General features: G+C 40.0%; 1 protein-coding gene across 3 annotated transcripts in view; it reads right to left on the bottom strand.

The window, feature by feature from the left end:
• Nucleotides 1-4,517, bottom strand: part of HERC2 (HECT and RLD domain containing E3 ubiquitin protein ligase 2) — a 112,241-nt gene extending 107,724 nt beyond the window's left edge. For 2 of the 3 annotated variants that reach the window (XM_032100276.1, XM_032100278.1), the window contains exons 1-2: nt 4,436-4,517; nt 3,549-3,668 (exon numbers count right to left, since the gene is read on the bottom strand). In XM_032100276.1, the coding sequence (XP_031956167.1) occupies nt 3,549-3,620 (72 nt within the window). In that variant the 5' untranslated portion in view covers nt 3,621-3,668; nt 4,436-4,517. The remainder of the gene's footprint in view (nt 1-3,548; nt 3,669-4,435) is intronic. The other variant, XM_032100277.1, reaches the window with a different exon arrangement.
• Nucleotides 4,518-20,067: the final 15,550 nt, after the last annotated feature.

Here is a 20,067-nt window from a genome sequence, read left to right as displayed (position 1 = left end):
AAATTAGAAATTGAAATGATAGACTTACTTTTTGAGTGACTATGTTAAACATGACACATGAAAAAGTGTCCTGCACTAAACTCTGCCTATTTTATAACTTCATAGGACTATTTTATTAATGGTGATGTTATACACGTCCTATTGACAGATGTCAATATTGTATACTGATGTTTTCATATTCACCTGAACTACCCTGAATTTTTCAGCTGCTGTAACAGTTTGTTTTTTCAGGCAACATGCAGTGTATCTTATTTTGCTCCACCAGGAAATTTAGATTTTTTTCAGTAAAATAATGTTTCTGAGCACCTCAAAATTACACTAGTAGCCACAAATCATACAAGTAATTACAAAGTTAGTAAAAAGACATGGAGCAGTTATAGGATGCACTTGGATCTTTGTAGAGCACTTCGGCTTCCTAAAATAGCATTGTTTAGTTTCAGAAAAATTAATATAAGCAAAAAACACCATGAAGATACAGTTCCATTAACATTTCACACCACATCAGTTAATCCTACAGGCCAGAGGCTCGCGGCTACTACAAAAGGACTTGTGCCTTTGATATTCACTTAAGAACAGTAATAACATGCTACATCACACTGCCTTTGTCTCACAGCAGTAACATCCCAAAACTGAGTAAGAACATTTAAATTTGGCCCGGACACCAGCTGCAACAGTGACGCACACAGGTGATTAAACACAATCCGTGCTACAATTCACATGTCCTTCTCTTCTTATTACATTAATACTACAATGTAACAGACTTATTAATGCAAATAGTACTAGAATATTGTGTATTACATTATTCACGCAACATCACAAAAAAGAATACAATAATTTTCAGAGAGATTTCATTGGCTTAATCTACAATAACTGCCAGTTATCAAGTCTAAAGGGTAAACTCTCTGACAACAGTGACAACGGAAAAAAGTAAAAAAAAGTACTTTGGAGACTACTAGGCCATCAAATGAAACCATTTTACTTCCAATTCTAGCTATACACCCCAAATTTTGCAGCAGAAGAATTTATTTTAAAAACTAATCAGTCTCTGTATGTCTCCAAGGTAAGAATTCCCCAGAATAATTCTGTTCCTCCTAGGACTGTCACCTACTCATTCTTGGGACTGCTGTACACTGAGAAGTTTAAAATGTAGCTGCGAAGTGAAGAGTTCCAGGGTCCAATTCAAAACAATCTGCAGTCATCTTGATCTATTTACATAAATTTAGTGTGTCTTCTTCAAACCTCTCACGCTCACCTTTTCAAATTCCTGCTGACAGTCTCTTGAACACCAATAGGGCTACAGCTGAGCCAGTAAAAACATGCATGGTAGGAAATCTATATATTCAGTACACACAGAACTTAAAAGATTGAGACACAGGATTTATACCTATTAAAAAAATACCCACACGCAGCTAGGTCATGCTAGTCTGTCAACCAGTAGCTAAAATAATCATTCATGTAGTAGAAAACTTCTCCAGAGCCCAAAACCCCTCTCCTTTACAGAAGACATCTGCCATTTAATACATTAAAAGATGCTACTCAAGATTCACATGCTCATTTTTCAAAATACTGAACACACGCATCCAATTAAGAGCTCTGTGATGAGGACCTGTGTAATACCAAAAACAGATAACCTAATAAGAAAATTATATTATACCCAGGAGGCCTGGCTTGTCTTCAGATTCCAGAGAAGTGATGTTTGCATCCAGCAGATCACAAATGATTACTGTTCTCTTATTTCATTAATCTCATTATTTTGACTACAGCTTGACTGGAAGAAAAAAAAAAAAGGAGTACCCTGGCAATTAGAGTCTAACTTGTTATTACTTATAAAGAACTCGTATAAGTACGAGCACTTATTCATAGAAATATGCTGCAAATGAAGATTTTTTTATTATTAAAAGGAATTACTGTAACACATTAACTAAACTACAGACTCATAAATCACAAATATTTCATTGCATTTATACACAAAACTGAAAATAACCCTTAAAACTTGGGATGACAACTGAAATCCTCCACCAAAAGTCTAAATAAATAGAAAAAAAAGGGATGTAGAAAAAAGGCACTACAAAAAAAGGAAAAATCTGAGAAATCACATGAACAGTCACATTTTTCACCCCATATAATACAGAAGAAAAAAAAGGCAATGCATAGTCAGCAGCTGTTACAAACAAAGGTAGCCACTTTTTCAGATACATTTTCCTGTATTCAACAATCATTGAAGCAATATACTTGTAATCTAAAAGCCACCCTTCTGAAAACAAAAATATATTTCCATATTTCTTAATACGCTTATCTCCAAAATGTTGTATAGTATCTTTATTTACTACATCAGAGAAAACATCTGACTTTAGATTGAAACTTTTACTTTGGTAGGAACAAAAGATGAAAATAGAATTAACCTAGCCAAATTAAGAGCAAGCCCTGTCATTTCACAGCATTTACATTCAAAACCCACCAAATAATGTAACCTCTTAGGCTATGTCTGTCACTTCTGATTCCAATTTATCTTGTTTGATGTAAAATACTGGAGAAAGGCTGCTTCCAAATCACAACTGCACAGGGAAAAATCCTTGTCTAACCATAAGAGCAGCTCAACACAGCCATGCAGACTATCAGCATGTAATCTGGGATAAAGTCACAAAGACAGAATTTTTAAGACTTTCTCAGTAGCACTACTGTTAACAGTAAGAAAAGAATAACACTGGCTGGCCCATCCCAACAAGTATTTTAGTTTTGAGTTGAAACTTGGAAAGGTTATTCAAAGTAAGGAATCTATATGCAACATCTGGGGAAAGGAAGACGAAGAGACAAGGACTTAGTTACTCATTTCATCTGAAACAAATATAACTGACCCAAACTACTCTATTTCTCTATATTTTCCACTTAATCATAAAACCTGAACGGGTAAAACACGTTAGTATCTTCCTCCTCCCCGTATCATGCAACTTTGCTAAATGAAGAAATCATCTTCTAAGACAAAAGAAAACTTTCACCAAACACTGGCATATTTCAACAAAGACCACTTCCATTTCAACCTTGCACCTTCGACAAAAAATTGACTCCCCTCAAAAAGGACAAAATTTAAGGAAAGCCTCTATTCATGATACCAACAACTACAGTAAATCTAATCTGAATTCTTCAAAAATATAAATTACATTTCCATTGCCTTTTGCGTCAGTTCTCCTGTGCATTAAAGCTGCTAGCTCATACGAAGGCAAGACATTTAGCAACAGCCTAAATAGGAATGTATAGTTCTAGCAGAAATGCCACATACTCTGCTAGGGGCTTTGACAGTCTGCAAAGATAACACACATATGTAGCCCAGCTTGTTTCAAAGCAGAAGGAACTGGACTGAAAATGCAGATCTATTTGCAGCTCAAAATAAGCTAGTGTTTCTTCAAAACCAGTTATAAATCAGCATACTTGGGAAAACCTATACACTATCTCAAGAGCTGCAGTCTTCTACTTGTCAGCTTTTTGGACTAAAAGCATCCTTGATCAGCGCCTGAAAGGTCACAGTGCAATATGACCATCAAACTCCTTACCTGCAAGTCTGTCTTCAACCATTTGGAGTCAAACCTTGCTTGAGCAGACAGACAAAAAGAATCAGAAGACATGTTTCCTTCTTCAGCCTTCTCTCCAGGCTGGCTGAGCAGCCCAACCTGCTACAGAAAGAGCGGAAGAAAAAAAAAAAAAAGACAATCTAGCACATGAAGTAAACCACACAAGGTTATTTTTGTTCAGATTAGGACGGCTTCCACTTGATCTTTAAAAATGTATCATGAAGAAGGACCTCCCTCGTTCACATTCCCTGAATATTCACGAGGAGAGAAAGACGCATTAGGAATACTATCCGAACCTAGAAAAAAGCCTCCACATCCCTTCCCTATCACACCCGTGGGAAGGAAGCCTCCCTTCTGCTGCACTGAGCCACACCAAAGGCCTTAACGCTGCCCCTCAGCCCCGTAAGTGGTGCATGAAATAAATAATTGATCGCAGATTACGCAAGCCGCAGGCCAACATAAAGCGATTATCAGGGTCACCCGCACCCCCTCCTCCCGGCGGCGGCCGAGGCCGGGGGCTCCCCCTCTCCCGGCAGCATCCCACCCCCGCGCTCACGTCCCGCTGTCACCGCCCCTGACGGCCGCCAGCCGCGGCTCTCACCCAGGGGCCAGCCCGGGGACAGACGGGGGGCGCAGGCCGGGGGCGGGAGGCGGAGGAAGAGCCCCTCCCGGGCAGGGGTCGCCGCACACGGCGCGGGGGCCGCCCCTGCGCTGCTTCCCCTTCCCGCGGGGCTCCCGAGATGCGGAGCGGAGGCCGCGCTCCCCCCGCCGCCTGCCCGCCCACCAGCGCTCCACGGGGCGGGGGCGCTCCCGCCCCTGCTCCGCGCTCCCCCCGAGCCCGACGGGGCTGTCGAGGCTCTCGCACTCACCGGGCAGCCGCGGCAGCGACGACGGCGGCTCCTGCTCTCGCTCCACCGCCGCCCGCTCGGCCCCGGGTAATCCTCGCCCCTCCTTCCCTCGCCCGCCCACCCCCCACCCCTCCTCCGGCGAAGCCGCTCTCCGATCCCTCCCTCGCTCCTCCGCTACTGGAGACGGGGAAAGCTCGGCCCCCCGTACGCCAGCGGAGCTCTCTGCCAATCGGGAGAGCGGCGGGAGGCGGGACATCCTGTCCCGCAGCGGGGCGGGGAGCGGCGCGGGGCCGCGGGCGGAGCCGGGCCGGTGATAACGGGGATCAGAGCATCCTTACAGCCGGGATGCAGAGATTAAAAAAACACAAAATTGACATGTTTAAGTAGTTGAGAGGCTATCTGCAAACTATACTGTTGATTTCAAAAAAAAAGTAGCTTTTAAATGTTTCAGACGAGAAAGGTTAGTAACCAGTAGCTTGGAGGCAAACAGAATCACGGAGTGGGTAAGGTTGGAAGGGACCACAGTGGGGCGTCTGGTCCAGCCTCCCAAATCAAGCAGGGTCATCCCAGAGCACGTGGCACAGGGTCGCGTGTCTCTCTCTGGAGACATTGAGAACCCACCTTGCTGTGTTCCTGTGTAACCTGCTCTAGGTGACCCTGCTTTGGCAGAGATGTTGGACTGGATGATCTCCAAAGTCTCTTCCAACCCTAATAATACTGTGACTCTGTCCAGATGCTTCCTGGATATCTCCAGTGAGGGGGACTCCACAACCCCTCTGCACAATGTCTTCCAGTGCAAGGTCATCTGCCCAGTAAAGAAACTCATACTCAGGTGGACCTTCCTGTGCATCAGTTTCTGTCCATTGCTGGTCTTGTAAGTAAAGACCAATGCAAAGAAGACATCAGTAACTCTGCCTTCTCTGCATCTTCTGTTACCAGGGAAGGAAGAGAGGCTGGGAACAGTAAAGTGATGCCCCTACACATGAAGGAATAAGGATGCTGGGGAATAAAGTGTGAACTTGTTAATGGCAGGCAATGACAGGAGTCCAGAGGCAAATGTTGACTGATCGCTCAAGGGAGAAACTGCTCTGGGGCAAACAATCATCTTTCAGCATAAGTTTGTTGGGGATGTATATTAGTAGTTTGAAATTCAAATTAACCAGAAGTCAAGTTTCTCACAATACTTAGACTCCTGTTCCCTGGCAGCTAAGGAATTAGGAATGTAGGAGCAAGACTTGGCAGATGGGACTACTATTGGCTTTGGCCAACATGAAGCCACAGACTGAATGTCAATGAAATGCTAACAGAACTGAGGCCATTTGCTGGCATTTAGGCAAAATACACAACATTTAGTTGTTATTATGTAAGAAGCATTGTAATAAAATAGGGAATTTGATTCTCCAGGGCTCATTTTCAAAGTTGAAACTGCAACCATGACCTAACTGCTTAGCCTGTCATTTACTGCAGACCTCTCTTGGATCAAGATATAGTAGGCACTTGAAGTAAAATACTGTACAAAATTTCTGAAATGCCTCAAAATTTATATAAAAATATAGAAATACCCAATTTCCTCAATTTACTTACAGAAACTTTAAAATATGACCTTTCAAAACCAAAAGTAGTTTCCTTTGAAAAACCTTCCCAAGTGCCTACATGTTATAAACTTTAAGTTGAGGGGACTGGAAGTTTTGTCATGCATATCATGTTGTGTCTATTCTGACTAGCTGACAAGAGCTATTGCACCAGGATGGGAAATACTTTACTCTTGTCTTACCTAGCACACTGAAAATGTAAGAAAGTAGTCATATTGACATAATTTAGAGAGGGATAAAAACTGCTTTGAAATTTAAGGATTAAGGGACAAACAACTAATCAGATAAATAATCAGGTGTCCTGATGGGAGTCTAATATAGGCCACCCAGCCACGATGGCTACACTGATGAATTATTCTTTAAGAAACTAAGGGACACCTCTGAATCAACCACCCTTGTCCTTATGGGGAACTTCAATTTGCCAGATGTTAACTGGGAATACCACACAGCTGGTACGAACAGGTCCAGAAGATTCCTAAAACACACGGATGATAACTTCTTCATACAAGTATTAAGGGAGCTGACTAGGAAAGGTGCCCTCCTTGATTTTTTAGTTAGGTAATTGAGAGGGTGTCATAAGTGAAGTGTTGATTGTTGGCTATCTTGGCCACAGCAATCCCAAAGCAATCCAGTTTAAATTCTCTGCCGGCAGGAGGAAAAGTGCCAGCAAAACTTTACCTCTGGATATGAGGAGAGCAGACTTCAGGCTGCTCAAGGAACTAGTTAGCAGGGTCCGCTGTGAAAATGCTTTTGAAAGTGCTGGCATCCATCAGTGTTGTCCTGATTTTCAAGAAGGGCAAGAGGAATGGCCCTGGTAACTACAGGCCCATCAGTTTTGTTGCCGTGCCTGTGCATCATTCAGCTGGATAACAGATGCAGTGGGTGAGCAACTGGCTCATGGGTCAGACACAAAGAGTTATCGTAAGTGGGGTTACATCAGGCTGGTGACCTGTCAATAGTGGAGTTTGGCAGGGCTCCATTTTAGGGCCAGTGCTCTTCAATAGCATCATAAATGACTTTGGATACTAAGTAAGTTCGCCAGTGCTAATTTGGAAGGAGTTGTTGACTCTCCCAAAGACAGAGAGACCTTGCAGAGAGATCTTGACAAAGCAGAGGGCTAGGCAATGAATTTCATCAAGGACAAGTGCCAGATCCTAACCTGAGATGGGGCATCCCTGGATGTGCATACCAGCTGGGGAATGAGATGCTGGAGAGCAGCAGGGGATCTGGGGATCCTGGTCGATGGCGAGTTGAACATTAGTCAGCAGTGCCGTGGCAGCCAGGAGGCCAGCCATGTCCTGGGGTGCACCAGGCACAGCATCACCAGCCGGGCAAGGGAGGGGATTGTCCTGCTCTGCTCTGCACTGGGGTGGCCTCACCTTGAATATTGTGTGCGGCTTTGGCCACTGCAATATAGAAAAGATATAAAGCTTTTAGAGAGTGTCCAAAGGAGGGACATGGTGATGGTGAAGGGCCTTGAGGGGAAGCCGTATGAGTAGGGCCTGAGGTCACTTGGTCCTTTCACCCTGGAGAAGATGAGACTGAGGGGAGACCTCACTGCAGTTACAACTTCCTCATGAGGGGAAGAGGAGGGGCAGACACTGTTCTTTCTCTTGGCTAGTGACAGGACCCAAGGGAATGGCCTGAAATTGTATGGGGAAGTTTATGTTGGATGTTAAGGAAATTATTTTCACCCGGAGGGTGGTTGGGCACTGGAACAAGCTCAACAGCAAAGTGGTCACAGCACGAAGCCTGACGGAGTTCAAGAAGCGTTTGGACAACGCTGTCAGGCACATGGTGTGACTCTTGGGGGTGTCCTGTGCAGGGTCGGGAGTTCAACTCGATGCATGCGGGTCCCTTCCAGCTCAGGGTATTTTATGATTCTATATTTTGTGTATGGAGCCCAATCTAAAAGGAATTATGAAAACTTGCTTGAAACCACAGTGCCCACTGGTTATGCCTACTGCTTGTTTAAATGATTTGCAAGTCATATCTAAATAAGATAATTTGCATCTGCAAATTTAACTGCTGGTTCTGGTTTGGCTTTTCAAGATGATCATCTTTAGATGGTCTACCTTGACAACCAGAAGTTTTCTTATTTTTATTAAATAAAAAATGGCAATAGCCTTTGCTAGAACTACTGATGTGAAGAATTTGAAAAGTACCCAACTATGGAGCTTGTTAGATTTGAATCACTGGTCCAATTAGCAGGTACGCACTCACTTCAACAAAAATCATATTTGGGTGCAGTAACCATGGAAATTCAAAGCTAGAGATACTTGTGAAGAATTTATGGATTATTTTGTATTTCCAGATTTAGATTTCACTTCTGGTGAGTATTTTTTTTCCATTTAAAATGCACTGTAATAACGTGGGGCATTATCAAATGGCATTCTTGATTATAAAACTATGTACCCACCACATTTTACAGAGAGAAAGTATGTCTGGTACAACTACATGAACAATTTATTTGATACCATTATTTAAAATAATTTTATTTTTCAAATAATCATAAAATTTGAAGCTTCAGGAAGCTGAAGTTTGTCTTTATACGCAGCATTTGCAATATTAAGTCCATCAATAGCTTTATTTACATAATGATGGTGAGTTGTATGACTTCAGACTAACCAAGGTAATGAAGGTCTGACAGACTTCAGAAGGCAAGTTCAAGAGAAACTGTTGAAGTGTTACCATACAAGCCTTGTGCTCCACTCTTCTGATGCATATTTCCATCTTAAAGCAGGGTTCTATGATCCTGTGAATCAGTTCTCCAGGCATCATCCTTTGTGCTGCAGCTTGCTCAATAACCTACTTTACACCCAAGATAATCATTAAGTGGAACTGATGGATTTTCAAATGCACGCCCCAGTTAGATATTAGGAAGAAATTCTTCCCTGTGAGGATATTGAGGCATTAGCACAGGTTGCCCAGAGAAGCTGTGGATGCCCCATCCCTGGAAGTGTTCAAGGCCAGTTTGGATGGGGCTCTGAGGAACCAGGTCTAGTGGAAGGTGTCCCTGACCATGGCAAGGGGTTTAGAATGAGATGACTTTTAAGATCTGTTCCAGCCCAAACCATTCTGTGATTCCCTGATGTCCCTGCCTTAGAGATACCAACATCCTCAGGAGCTGCAGGGCAGAGAGCTAGTGAGGTGGAAGAAATCTCAGCTCTCTGCATTCACTACAAGTCTGTCAAAATCTGTGCACATCTTTCTTACTTCCTCCAGAGAAATTGTTGGACATGGAAAAATCTAGTTTCCATGGTCAGACACTATTAAAAAAAAAAAAAATGCCCTAGGGTATATTACCATGTCCTGCAGCCGTAGGGAGGAGGAAAGAAGATCCAGCAGGCAGGAATTGTGCAGCAAGATTGATTTATCTAATTATTTTACAAACTCTTTTATAGACTTTTTTCTTCATAGTCTAATTGGACAAAGGATCAGCCACCCCTTGGGGTGATTGGCTAAAATCCTAAAACATCCATTGTCAAAATATTTTCCTACTGTACTCTAAACAAGACTTTTCAAGGCTGCAGGTGTTTGGTTGTTTACATAACTCTTCTACCTCTTCTGTGAGAGAGAAAAGTCTCTCACGGGCTTAGAAAATAGCAAGAAAATCCTTGCTAGCAGCATTTTTGTATCCACAAGACATGGTCACTCATTTATGTGTATCCACTTCTAGGCATATTCTAAATCACTTCACTCTTCTTATAGATTAAAGAAAAAAGTAAATACATCAAAGTTAAAGGCACACTAAAACCAAGGGGTCACATTTACTGGTCCACCTCTTAGAACACCTACAAACAATACAGAGTACTTTAAAAATGTCTGGCTGTGTGCAGGAGACGTCTCTTTTGTTGTAAATGTGGTAAAGGAGCCACACCGGCTTCTAAAAGAGGCAAGGTGCTGTAGAGGTGCAGGATATAGAGGAAAAATGAATGGTGGTGCACGTGGGAACTGTGTAACCACAGAAGGCTGAAGAAGGTAGGGTTGGGAGCATGAATGGTACCCTCACCTCCAATTTGTAAAACTGTCAGGCCAGCCTGAGGAGGTGGGGAGGGATAGACGTTAACTGAATAAAGTAAATCTATCACAAGAATCTGAAGCAGGGCAGGCACAGGAAAGAGAAGTATATTTGGACAATCTGGGCAGCACCATATTTCTTTCTATTTCAGTTGTGAAAATGGGTTCATAAGTACTGATAAGATCAATCTCAAAAACTGAGGCAATTGCATTCTCAAGTAACTAAATGCAGAACCTTAAGAGCCAATGGACAAACGGTGAGAGCAATTTTTATTGTTTTTCATGAAAAAGGGACAAAAGTAAGCAAGTATATGTTTACATAAAAATAGTATCTAGTCCAACCTGCAGGTCTTCTCGGTGTCAGCATGAAATCTTTAGTAATTAATAATTATTTTAAATGTGTGAGCTCTAAGGAATCCATTCCAGTTACAACAGCAGTGGAATGTGGGGCGTTTTTTTCTCTCATTAGTGAATATCAAGAAGTGTTATGCATGTGAATGGGACACAAAACCATCTCTGTAAGAGCAGTGCCTAGCTGCTCACTGCAAGACAATGCCTGTTTTGTTTGTAATTTTTTTTCAAGAGCCATTTGTGTCGAGCTGTCCCACGGAGTTTGGAAGCCTTTGTGTATTATTATACACAAAATGCAAAATCCAGTCCACTTCGGGCTTACAACAAGTCTCAAAAAATTCCCTGGCTTATTTCTGAAGGATGGAGGCTTTCCCAAAGAAAGTAAGAAATTTCTACAATTAGCCTTTATTATTTTCATACTCTCTGAACTGAACTGTTGGCCTAAATTTTGGTTTTATACCATTAAAAGCTCATGGTAAGGCCCATTATTTCTTTACTGTGTTATTTGCAAGGAATGCCATCAGTTCAAACTGGTCAATGCATCTTATTTTGCCACACCAGTGCTTTCTGCAGGGGGAAAACAGGACAGTAAGGACACGAGAGGATTCTCCTCCTTTCCCATATTCACTAGTATTTCTAAATAGTCACAATAGCCCTTTCTACCAACCATTTTCATTGCTGAATAAATATTATTTACATAAGGAGAAGAATAACCAAACAAAGGAAGCTGCTTCCATGCTCAGAAACCCAAGCCCCCTGCAGTCAGTATCCCAAAAAGGTGTCTTTCCTCACACCTCCTCAGAATAATGAAACAAGATCTTCCATCTGTGTGCCTGGCTTTCTGCTCCTTTCTCATTTTCAGTGGTAACAGCCCTGCTACTTCTCATCCATTTCTCTAATGGATCTCCCTTCCAACCTATATCCTTCACGTTCACCCACACTTCCAAGGTGATTTCACTCCTGCCTTTACTGGGCAGTCATGCAAGTTCTAGTGTGGAAACTGTTGTTTCTCCATTAAAGAGAATTAAGTTAACCCCTCACTGTTTTTTATTATTCCAATTTAAAATGACAAATATTGCTTACAGTCAAAATTTTAACAAGTTCTTCTCCTGTGACAATTTTTCTTTGTGGAAACAGTGTTGTGTGAATCACAGTATATTGCACAGCTGACACAGCTCAATTACAGAGGTGGTGTTGGAAAAGCAATTCAGAATACAGAGGAGTGAAAAAAAAAGACAAGAAAAACCTGTGACAATAAAGACACAATTTCCACAGGTAGCTAATTAGAACTCATTGTTAATTACATTTTGCATAGTTAATTATTTTTAATATTAGAGTGAATCTTGTCCTTGTTAAAGCAAGCGGTAACATTTTCATCAACTTCATTACGCTCAGAAATTCAGCCTCATATAACCTTACTCATGCATATATCCTTACTCACGCAGTGCTAACCACGCTAGTTTTCAGTCTTTCAGAAAAACACAGGCCCAGAAGCTTGCTTTCCAGGTTATGTCTTCCATTACAGAGAAGAAAGGTTGTTTTGCTTCCCCCAGGCCAGATCCAGTGTTTCTATCCAAGGGAGTCTCTTGCTTTACAGCCCAAACCAGTCTGATCAGATTTCATCCTGCGTCTCTAAACTCATCAACAATAACGAGTTCTCTGTGGCTGTTCATGTTATTTCTTTAAATTATCAATTAAAAATAATCACTTCATAAAATATTCAAGATGCATGTTGTTCTCTGACTTGCAAAGTACCTTTGGAAATGCCAGCTTGAGTATGCCCACTAGACAGATCTTCATGAGATTTTGGAAGTATACATAACACAGATATTCGGATATCCATTACAGACCTGTTGAAATTTAAAACATTTGGCATACAGTAATGGATATGTCAGCAATTCAGATGGAAAACATATATATATATATTCCATATACTAAAAAATACTATCCTCCATATACTAGAAAATAGCAACTTCCATAGGCTGTCTATCATTTTCAAATTGAATACAATTCTCAACTGAGAGCCAAGAAGAAAATGCTTGCATTTAAAAGGCCTTTTAAATTACAGGAGCATTCTGTATAAGGTTGACTAATAAGACCGTTTAAAGATTTATTACAGTGCTGAAATACATTCATAAAACTGTTCACCTACAAATTTTAGATTTGCAAAATGTTCAAGATGTGATATAAAAATACACCCAAACATCAAGGAAATGCTAAGGGTGGTAAAAATCAACATGGTATTACACTGGAAATTGAAATATATCATCATTGTTATACAAACCTATATATTGAGGGCGGAATGATTCTGTGTTGTCCTAATACCATGGAAATAAATTATCAGTATTCAAATATCAGTATTCAAATTTGCAAATTAACCCTTCAATGCACAATGCAACGTAAGTGCTTCACAATCACTTAAAATGATAAGGAGATGTTCAGTAGGCACTTTCAGCAGCAGGACCATTTCAAATTTTCAGTTTACACAAGAGTGTTGCAACTTTTTCCTAAGATATTATGCAAAGCATAGGTCATTAAAGAAAACTTAGAACCAAAATGAAAGTGATTCGGCAAAATGAGAAAAAGCATTAAATCCATTTGATCTCAAAAATAAAAAAGTCTCATGCCCTTTAGTTAGGGTAGGTGGATGCAGTAGAAGGAAACTTTACTAGATAGAGATGAGAACAGTAACCTTTAGCCAATAATTAGTGCATAAGAAAACTCTCCCAATATATAAGAAGGAAGTGGGATGCTAATTTTAATTCTTTCCATTTAGAAGCTACCAAGTATTGAATTTCTCCTAATGCTTGGAAGGTGGCCAAAACCACTTTAGCTTTTATACATTGCTCAATATATAGGGAAATCCTTTGTGAATGTGATAGGGAACCTTTACTAATTTAAGCAGGAAAGGAAGCAGTATTTCTATAAAGGATTTGTTAACCTAGAGCCATATGGTATCCTTTCATACAAAAATGCTTCATAAGGAAAAAAAAAACCAAACTTACTTTAAAACAAAAAAGACTTTAGGACAAGTTGATCTTTTGCCATGGTTTGTCCTGGCTACAGGGTGTTGGGAGAGGCATTAGCAACGGAATAGAAAGGTCAAGGGCAGGTGGATCAAAGCACAATCCCAGGTATAATGGCCAGGGTGGGGGAGGAGGGAAGGGAACCAAGACAAATTGTTAGGTCTGTCCTTTAATATTTTAAATAAATCCCAGCCCAAAATAACATCAGGCTACTTGTCCTAATGAATCAGGCAACTGTCCACAGCTCCATTTACAGAGAGGTATAAAAGCTGTCGTGGATAATCTGTGCTGGGTTTCTCCAACATGCCCTTTTATAAAGGGAGTATTTTGCAGCTCTTCTGTTTTGCCAACTCCCACCCCACTTACTACAATTTCAAGAACTTGTTTTATCCTCAAGGGAGAATCTCATGGTATTTCAGAAATGCTAGTAATCTACATTGCCCCCTTAAAGTTTGGGGTTGGGATGCCAGCAATGTTAGTGATCTAAAATTAATGAGCTCAAACAGGAAGGAAAACAATCTACTGGGACAATGTGTTCTTCAGCTTGTTCCAGCACTAGGTCTTCTGTTGATTTGTGTTATGTTGGCTGCAAGCACAATAAACTGTTGCAACCAACAGCATTTGCACCTGTTGTCCTTCCTGCTTTCAGTACAAGAGTATTAGCACCACTAAACACTGCACAGGACCCGGGCCCATCATTTAATGCTTTCTTCAGAGCCATAGTTTTGCATCCCCTCTCAACCAGATCACAGATTTGTCTCTATGACACGTCATTTCAACATGCCAGATTTTGAAAAATCAGACTCAACATGCCAGTTATCAGTATTTTTGAAAAATCAGACCTCCAGTATCTTTTCCGCCTTATTCATATTCCTTTGAAGAAAATTAGAGCCTGGGAAACTGCTGCTATGAATCTTCTCATCCATATCAATTTCAAATTACTGCTGTGTTTGCAGACAGTATAGAAGATTTTAACAAACATTTATGAAACCTTTGCTATGAGGTTGACTGACTGCTCCTCTGTGATAGAAACCTGTGATATCCATGCTGTGGTGGGAGGACTCCTGCTTTATCACAAAGCTCAGAGCCCTTCCTCTGCAGGTTCCCTGCCACTTGAACAAATAACCCCTAGTAATTGTGTGCACTTCTGGCTCTGTATACACATTCATTTCAAAACACCAACTACTCATCTTTCTTCCACCACCTGAAGAGTCTGATCCCTGCTCCTGCTTCTTTCCAGATGGACTCTATCTCTCGCCATAATCCATTAAAGACAAGAGTGATTTTTAGTTTTAACCTTTGTCAGTCATACCATCAACCCTCTCAATTACTGATGGCATTTTAAATTCTTTTCAGTTGCTTGATAATTCACTTTTCTCTTTGATGCTATTATTTATTAACATAGCCTCAAGAGAACCTGAGAAAATCAAAACTGGCTTTGGAGGTAACATACTGCATTTGAAAGCAGAGCCGAAAGGTAAATCTTGTTTTACAACCTGTCACATTTATAATGAAATAGTTCTGATTCTGATATTAATGATGTTTGTTAATATGTTACTAATGAACAATATTTCATAGGTAAAAAGATCCCTTTACTTTTACGAGTTACGTAAATCGTGAACTTCTTCCTTCCTGTTTTGAGGACAAACAGCTGAAATCCCATTTGAAATACACAGTTGTATTTACTTCTTGTCTGAGAAATACAGCTACAGACACAAAGTTTGATATAGAGTAAATCAGATATAACTGATTTGCAGGGGTATAAATTAGATATAATTGGAGGTATGTCACCAAGATTATGCATATAAAATACAAAAATATCAGATATAATACTCTAGAAACATATCGTTTTATTATAATCAGTGACCATCAATTCTCCTCCCACTTACACTGTTGTAAAATACAGGTAGGATTGATTTTAGCTAATATTATCCATTCTAAGGTAGTCCTTTGAACTACTTCTAGAGCCAGTCACAAGGGATAGGCACCTCAAATGCAACTCATTCTACCCCAAAGCTAGATGGAGGAATTGCACTGAGAAGTACATGCATCTTTCTACTCACTACACAAGAAAGAAAGACAGTAAAGTGAATTCTAAAGCAAGATTATAGGGCTGAAAGAATGGATGTACGCAGATGTTGCTGAGAGTAAACTCTTGTATTGGTTCTTTCTGTGGCCTTTAAGAAAAAATATGCTTTTTTTTTTTAATTAAGAAGAGAGGTCACAGGACTCCCACCTCATTTCTAAAATCAATTCAATCAAAAATAAGTTAAATGCAGTCACTCCAGTTATGTTACTCCTGTTACATTACATTACAGCTGGCTTACTCCCAGGAAATTACAAACTAGATTTGGTTATGTCATGTGTTGACAGTAAAGTTCTCTGTTTAGAAAATGCTAGTTCAAAATTGTTATTACAGCTTCCCTGCCCTATCAGAATACTTTTTCAGCAGAGAATTTTGGTGCCCAGATTTAAACCAAACTTATTAGCCTTAGTCACCTCAAAAAAATATCACTACAAACACAATGCTTCTTGTTGTATTAAGTTGTTTAATAGTAAAATGACAAGCTATGATAAGGTATTTCACATGTACATAAAAATTAGGAAAATGTTTCATTCCAAATTATAAGATGACAATATATTTAACAAAACAGTTACTGAATCTACTTGGGAACCTGGTAAGGTGAAAACATATCCTTTAAGCCTATAGAATCATAGAATATCAAGATATTTTCTGTTATTCTGAAGTTGGAAGGGACCCGTAAAGACCCATAAAGATAATCCTGCTTCTCTCAGGATTATCCAAAACTAAGCCATATGACTAAGAGCATTTTCCAGACACTTATTGAACTCTGACGGGCTTGGTGCCACCACCACTCCCCTTGGGAGCTGGGTGTTCCAGTAGACAACCACCTTCTCTCTGGTGATCCTCTAGTGAAGAACATTTTCCTGATGTCCAATCTAAACCTCCCCTGACAGTGCTTCATTCCATTTCCTTGTGTGGTCACCAGAGAGGGGTCATCACCCACCCCTCTGCTGCCCCCAATATCATCTCTTTTCTCAGACCTGCAAGCCAACATGAGTTTCACTAGGAGCTACGTTTTATTGAACCCTGTTCTATAGAGAGATTTTTCTCTAATGCTCCAGCCCTGAGGAGGAGCTCCAGAAACCTCTGTTTTACAAATTACTTTAGACTAGTAATTTAGGCTGTATTGTCTGTTGTCATTATTCACTAACTGGTTAATTAATAGTAGTTTGCTTCTATCCTAACTTCTGGGTACCAGATACAGGAGTTATTCAAACCACAGTCCAAAAGAAGTTCAGGGAGTTCCTTCACTATTTAATCCAGTGATTTCACAAGAACACTTCATAGAACAGATGAGATAAAACTCTGCTATCATAGAGTGAAGGCAAACTGAATCAGAAACAAAAGGGAGAAGCTAAAAGGACCTGCCCATCCAATATTACTGCACATCAACCAACTCATGCCCTAATTTTTCACTTTTTACCAATTGTCCAGAGTATTAGAGACAATGCTGAGGTAACATCCTCACCACTATGTCAATCCTCTGCCTACAAGTATAGTAATACAGGAGATGCTGCACATACATGACTGTATGTATTCTGTCAGATTTTTCATATACTAAAAAATTAGTGTAAGTTTTAATTATCTTCAACATTTTGCAAAACATATGTTATATCTGATTTTAGCATCTTTTGCTGCTCTGTGGAAGAATCTCATTCTGTCTTAGCTGTAAATTAGCTTCCCTGACAGAGTCCAACAGAGGTAAAGTAGCCAATGCCTTGGTTCTTTGTAAGATGAGCAACAAACAGACCTCTGACTACTTTACATAACTGCCATAAGTGGCTTTGTGGATGATACTTTGAGTGGTGAAAACTACGTATGGATAGAAGTTTTGCATTTATGCAAACAGCTCTCATTTCAGTAGCTACCACAGCACTAATTCCTCTGCACGTAACAAAGCCTTGCCGATTGCTGACTCCAGCCAAGTGGCATTTCAGTAGCAATGAGGGCATCCAATATAGCTTTAATATTTCACTACTCTAATTCAAAAACTAAATCATTTTAGTCCCAGCACTTTTACTGCTGCTTGGTAAATTGGCCATGTTGTAGATTAGTGATCACATAGACAGACAATTTGGATAGACTAAGTGATGCTCTGCCTTACTTTACTGGTATATAGTACCTGCTATTAAATCTACATGGCAGTCTTGTTAGATTAGTTTAGCTGGAAAGAGCTGCTACTGGGCTAAATTAAGTTAGAATTTGAACCTTAAAGCATTAATGTCCATCGAATTGTACAATAAAAATTAACATGTCACTAATTCTAATATGTCTAAAATATTACTACAACAAAGTAAAGAATTATAATAATGGGAAAAGTACAAAATAAATAGTCCTGCAAATGAAAATTACTTTGCATGTATTAATCCAGCTTTGCTGTTTGGCTTTTCAGAGTCTTGTTTCGATACTGTGCTGGTGATACAGAGTAAATACGATTTTGCATTGTAAGATATTTTTGCCTGTTATGCAAATATTACATTCAAATTTAGCTCTCAGAAGTATCCCATGTATTTTCTTGACACATCCATCCTGGACATGAGAAGAAATGAAAAATGGTGTTAGTCTCCATTAACAACCCTGCTGGTAACCAAAGTAACAAACAATCAATTTTTTCACTGATCAATGCCTTTTGTAATGAAAGCATCTTGCAGAGCCATCTTTAGTACTTAACAAAATTCATCATCTAACTTAAGATTAGAGCTCTCAAGCAGTCCTGATTTTCCACAAGACTATTAGAAAGCCATACAGTCCACTCAAGTTCTGTTTTCATCACTAAAATGTATAGTAATTTGTTATGGACTTCAGTAATAATATATCAACCAATTTTTGTTTGATTTTTTTTTATTTTGGTGCAATTCTGAACTAATATTATATTCCCAGAGTTCTCCAATTTGTTATGAACATTAATGTAAAAATCTATTTTGAAATCTATTCAAAAGCTGTGTATTACCCGAGAGCACCAAAAAGGCTAAGTACAGAAGAGATTGTACAGAAGAAAAAGTACTTGGATGAGATGCTATAGTCTCTGCTTCAAAAGCCACATCATTCAAACTGCAAACATTTTATGTCCTACTGTACTGCTATGTCATGGATAAGTCTGGAAAATTTTTATTGTTGCATCCTTTGATTAGAACTTCTCATAAACTGCTTACTTTGCTAAAAATATTCACCAGGATTTACAATATACTGCCTAAGCAGGTGAATGACCTCCAGAGTACCTTGCAAAAAAACCAACCAAAAATTTCTGAGTTGCAGCAACCAAGTGACTGATGCCAAGACCACCTCTGGACTGCTAAAAGTTTTAAGCAAACCCTATAATCTCGGTGGGTAAAAATATTGCAAGAAAAATCCCAGATTATCTCAATGAACTTGAAAATCCCCTCCTCTTTGGTTCTAGAATAGGTTTATTGGAGTGCAGAATCAGTCTCTGGGAGAAGAGCCAGATATTTATGCAGCCCTTGCATTTGAAACTGTACAACAATTAGTTTTGTGTATTTTGGAACTCATCAACTTCACAATGGTGACATTGTGGAGATCAAGGACAGGAGAGGGTGATTTTTACCTGCCCTACCATTCTTGGACAAAAGAAACATTTTAGGAGCTGCAGCACTGGCTGAATGCCTTGCAGATAAAAAGACTTTTATTGCCAATACTCTACCCTTATATTTAGAGGTGGAATTACACTGCATCAGTTTTTAAAAATCGCACTAAACAAATATACATTGAAAAACACCTGTTAATTTCTAGAACACTTTGAATTAAACAAGGAAATTCCTTCTATAATTACCAAGAAATTACTTTCCTTAGCTTCAAGAAGGTAAGAGGTATGATAACTAAACCCCATGCAAGTGGTTAATTCAATGTCTGTCTTTACAAGAGGCCTTCTGCCTCTCCATGAAAAAAAGAGCAGCTGAAGTGCTCACCTTGTGTATTTTTATTAGAAAGGGTGACAGCACAAATTTCCTGGAATTCAAGTATGGCCATTTTTGCCTCTCTGTCCAAAGCCTGTTTATACAATTTAGGGGAGGCTGGACTAGCCCAAGCCCTGCCTCAGAGACTCTGTTGCATGGTGCATCTGATTGTGTCCAGAGCAAAGACCCAATGGCCTGGAGCACAGCCAGCAAGCTGAATAAATGTCACCTAAAAGCAGCCTGGAAGACACACTCTGGGGGCTGAGTGTTCATTCACACACTGGGAGAGACTTGAGGGGCACTGGGCTTCCCTGCAGCAGGGGCAGAAGGGAGACACTTGCCAACATTTCAGGCCAGAATACTGGGAGCTGGGATCAAGTGACTCAGGTGCTCCAGTCATGAGAGCAAAGCTATTGAAAACAGTGGAGTTGGAAGGAATAACATGAACCAAGAAATGGCAATGAGCTGCAGACCTTAGAATCAGAAAGGTTCTAAGCAGAAAAGTCTAATGTTGCAGATTCTAAAAGGATATGAATGAAATATTTCAGTGCAACTAAGGACCAAAAGGAGACTGTGACTGTAATTACTGTACTACCCATTTGCAGAGGTGAGTAAGAAAAACCTGGCCAGATACGAGTGTTCCTCTTCACTAAATGTTTTCTGATCA

The sequence above is a fragment of the Corvus moneduloides genome, chromosome 2 (genome assembly GCF_009650955.1).
Source record: "Corvus moneduloides isolate bCorMon1 chromosome 2, bCorMon1.pri, whole genome shotgun sequence".
Taxonomy (NCBI): Eukaryota; Metazoa; Chordata; class Aves; order Passeriformes; family Corvidae; genus Corvus; species Corvus moneduloides.
This window is presented reverse-complemented; position numbering and strand designations above follow the sequence as displayed.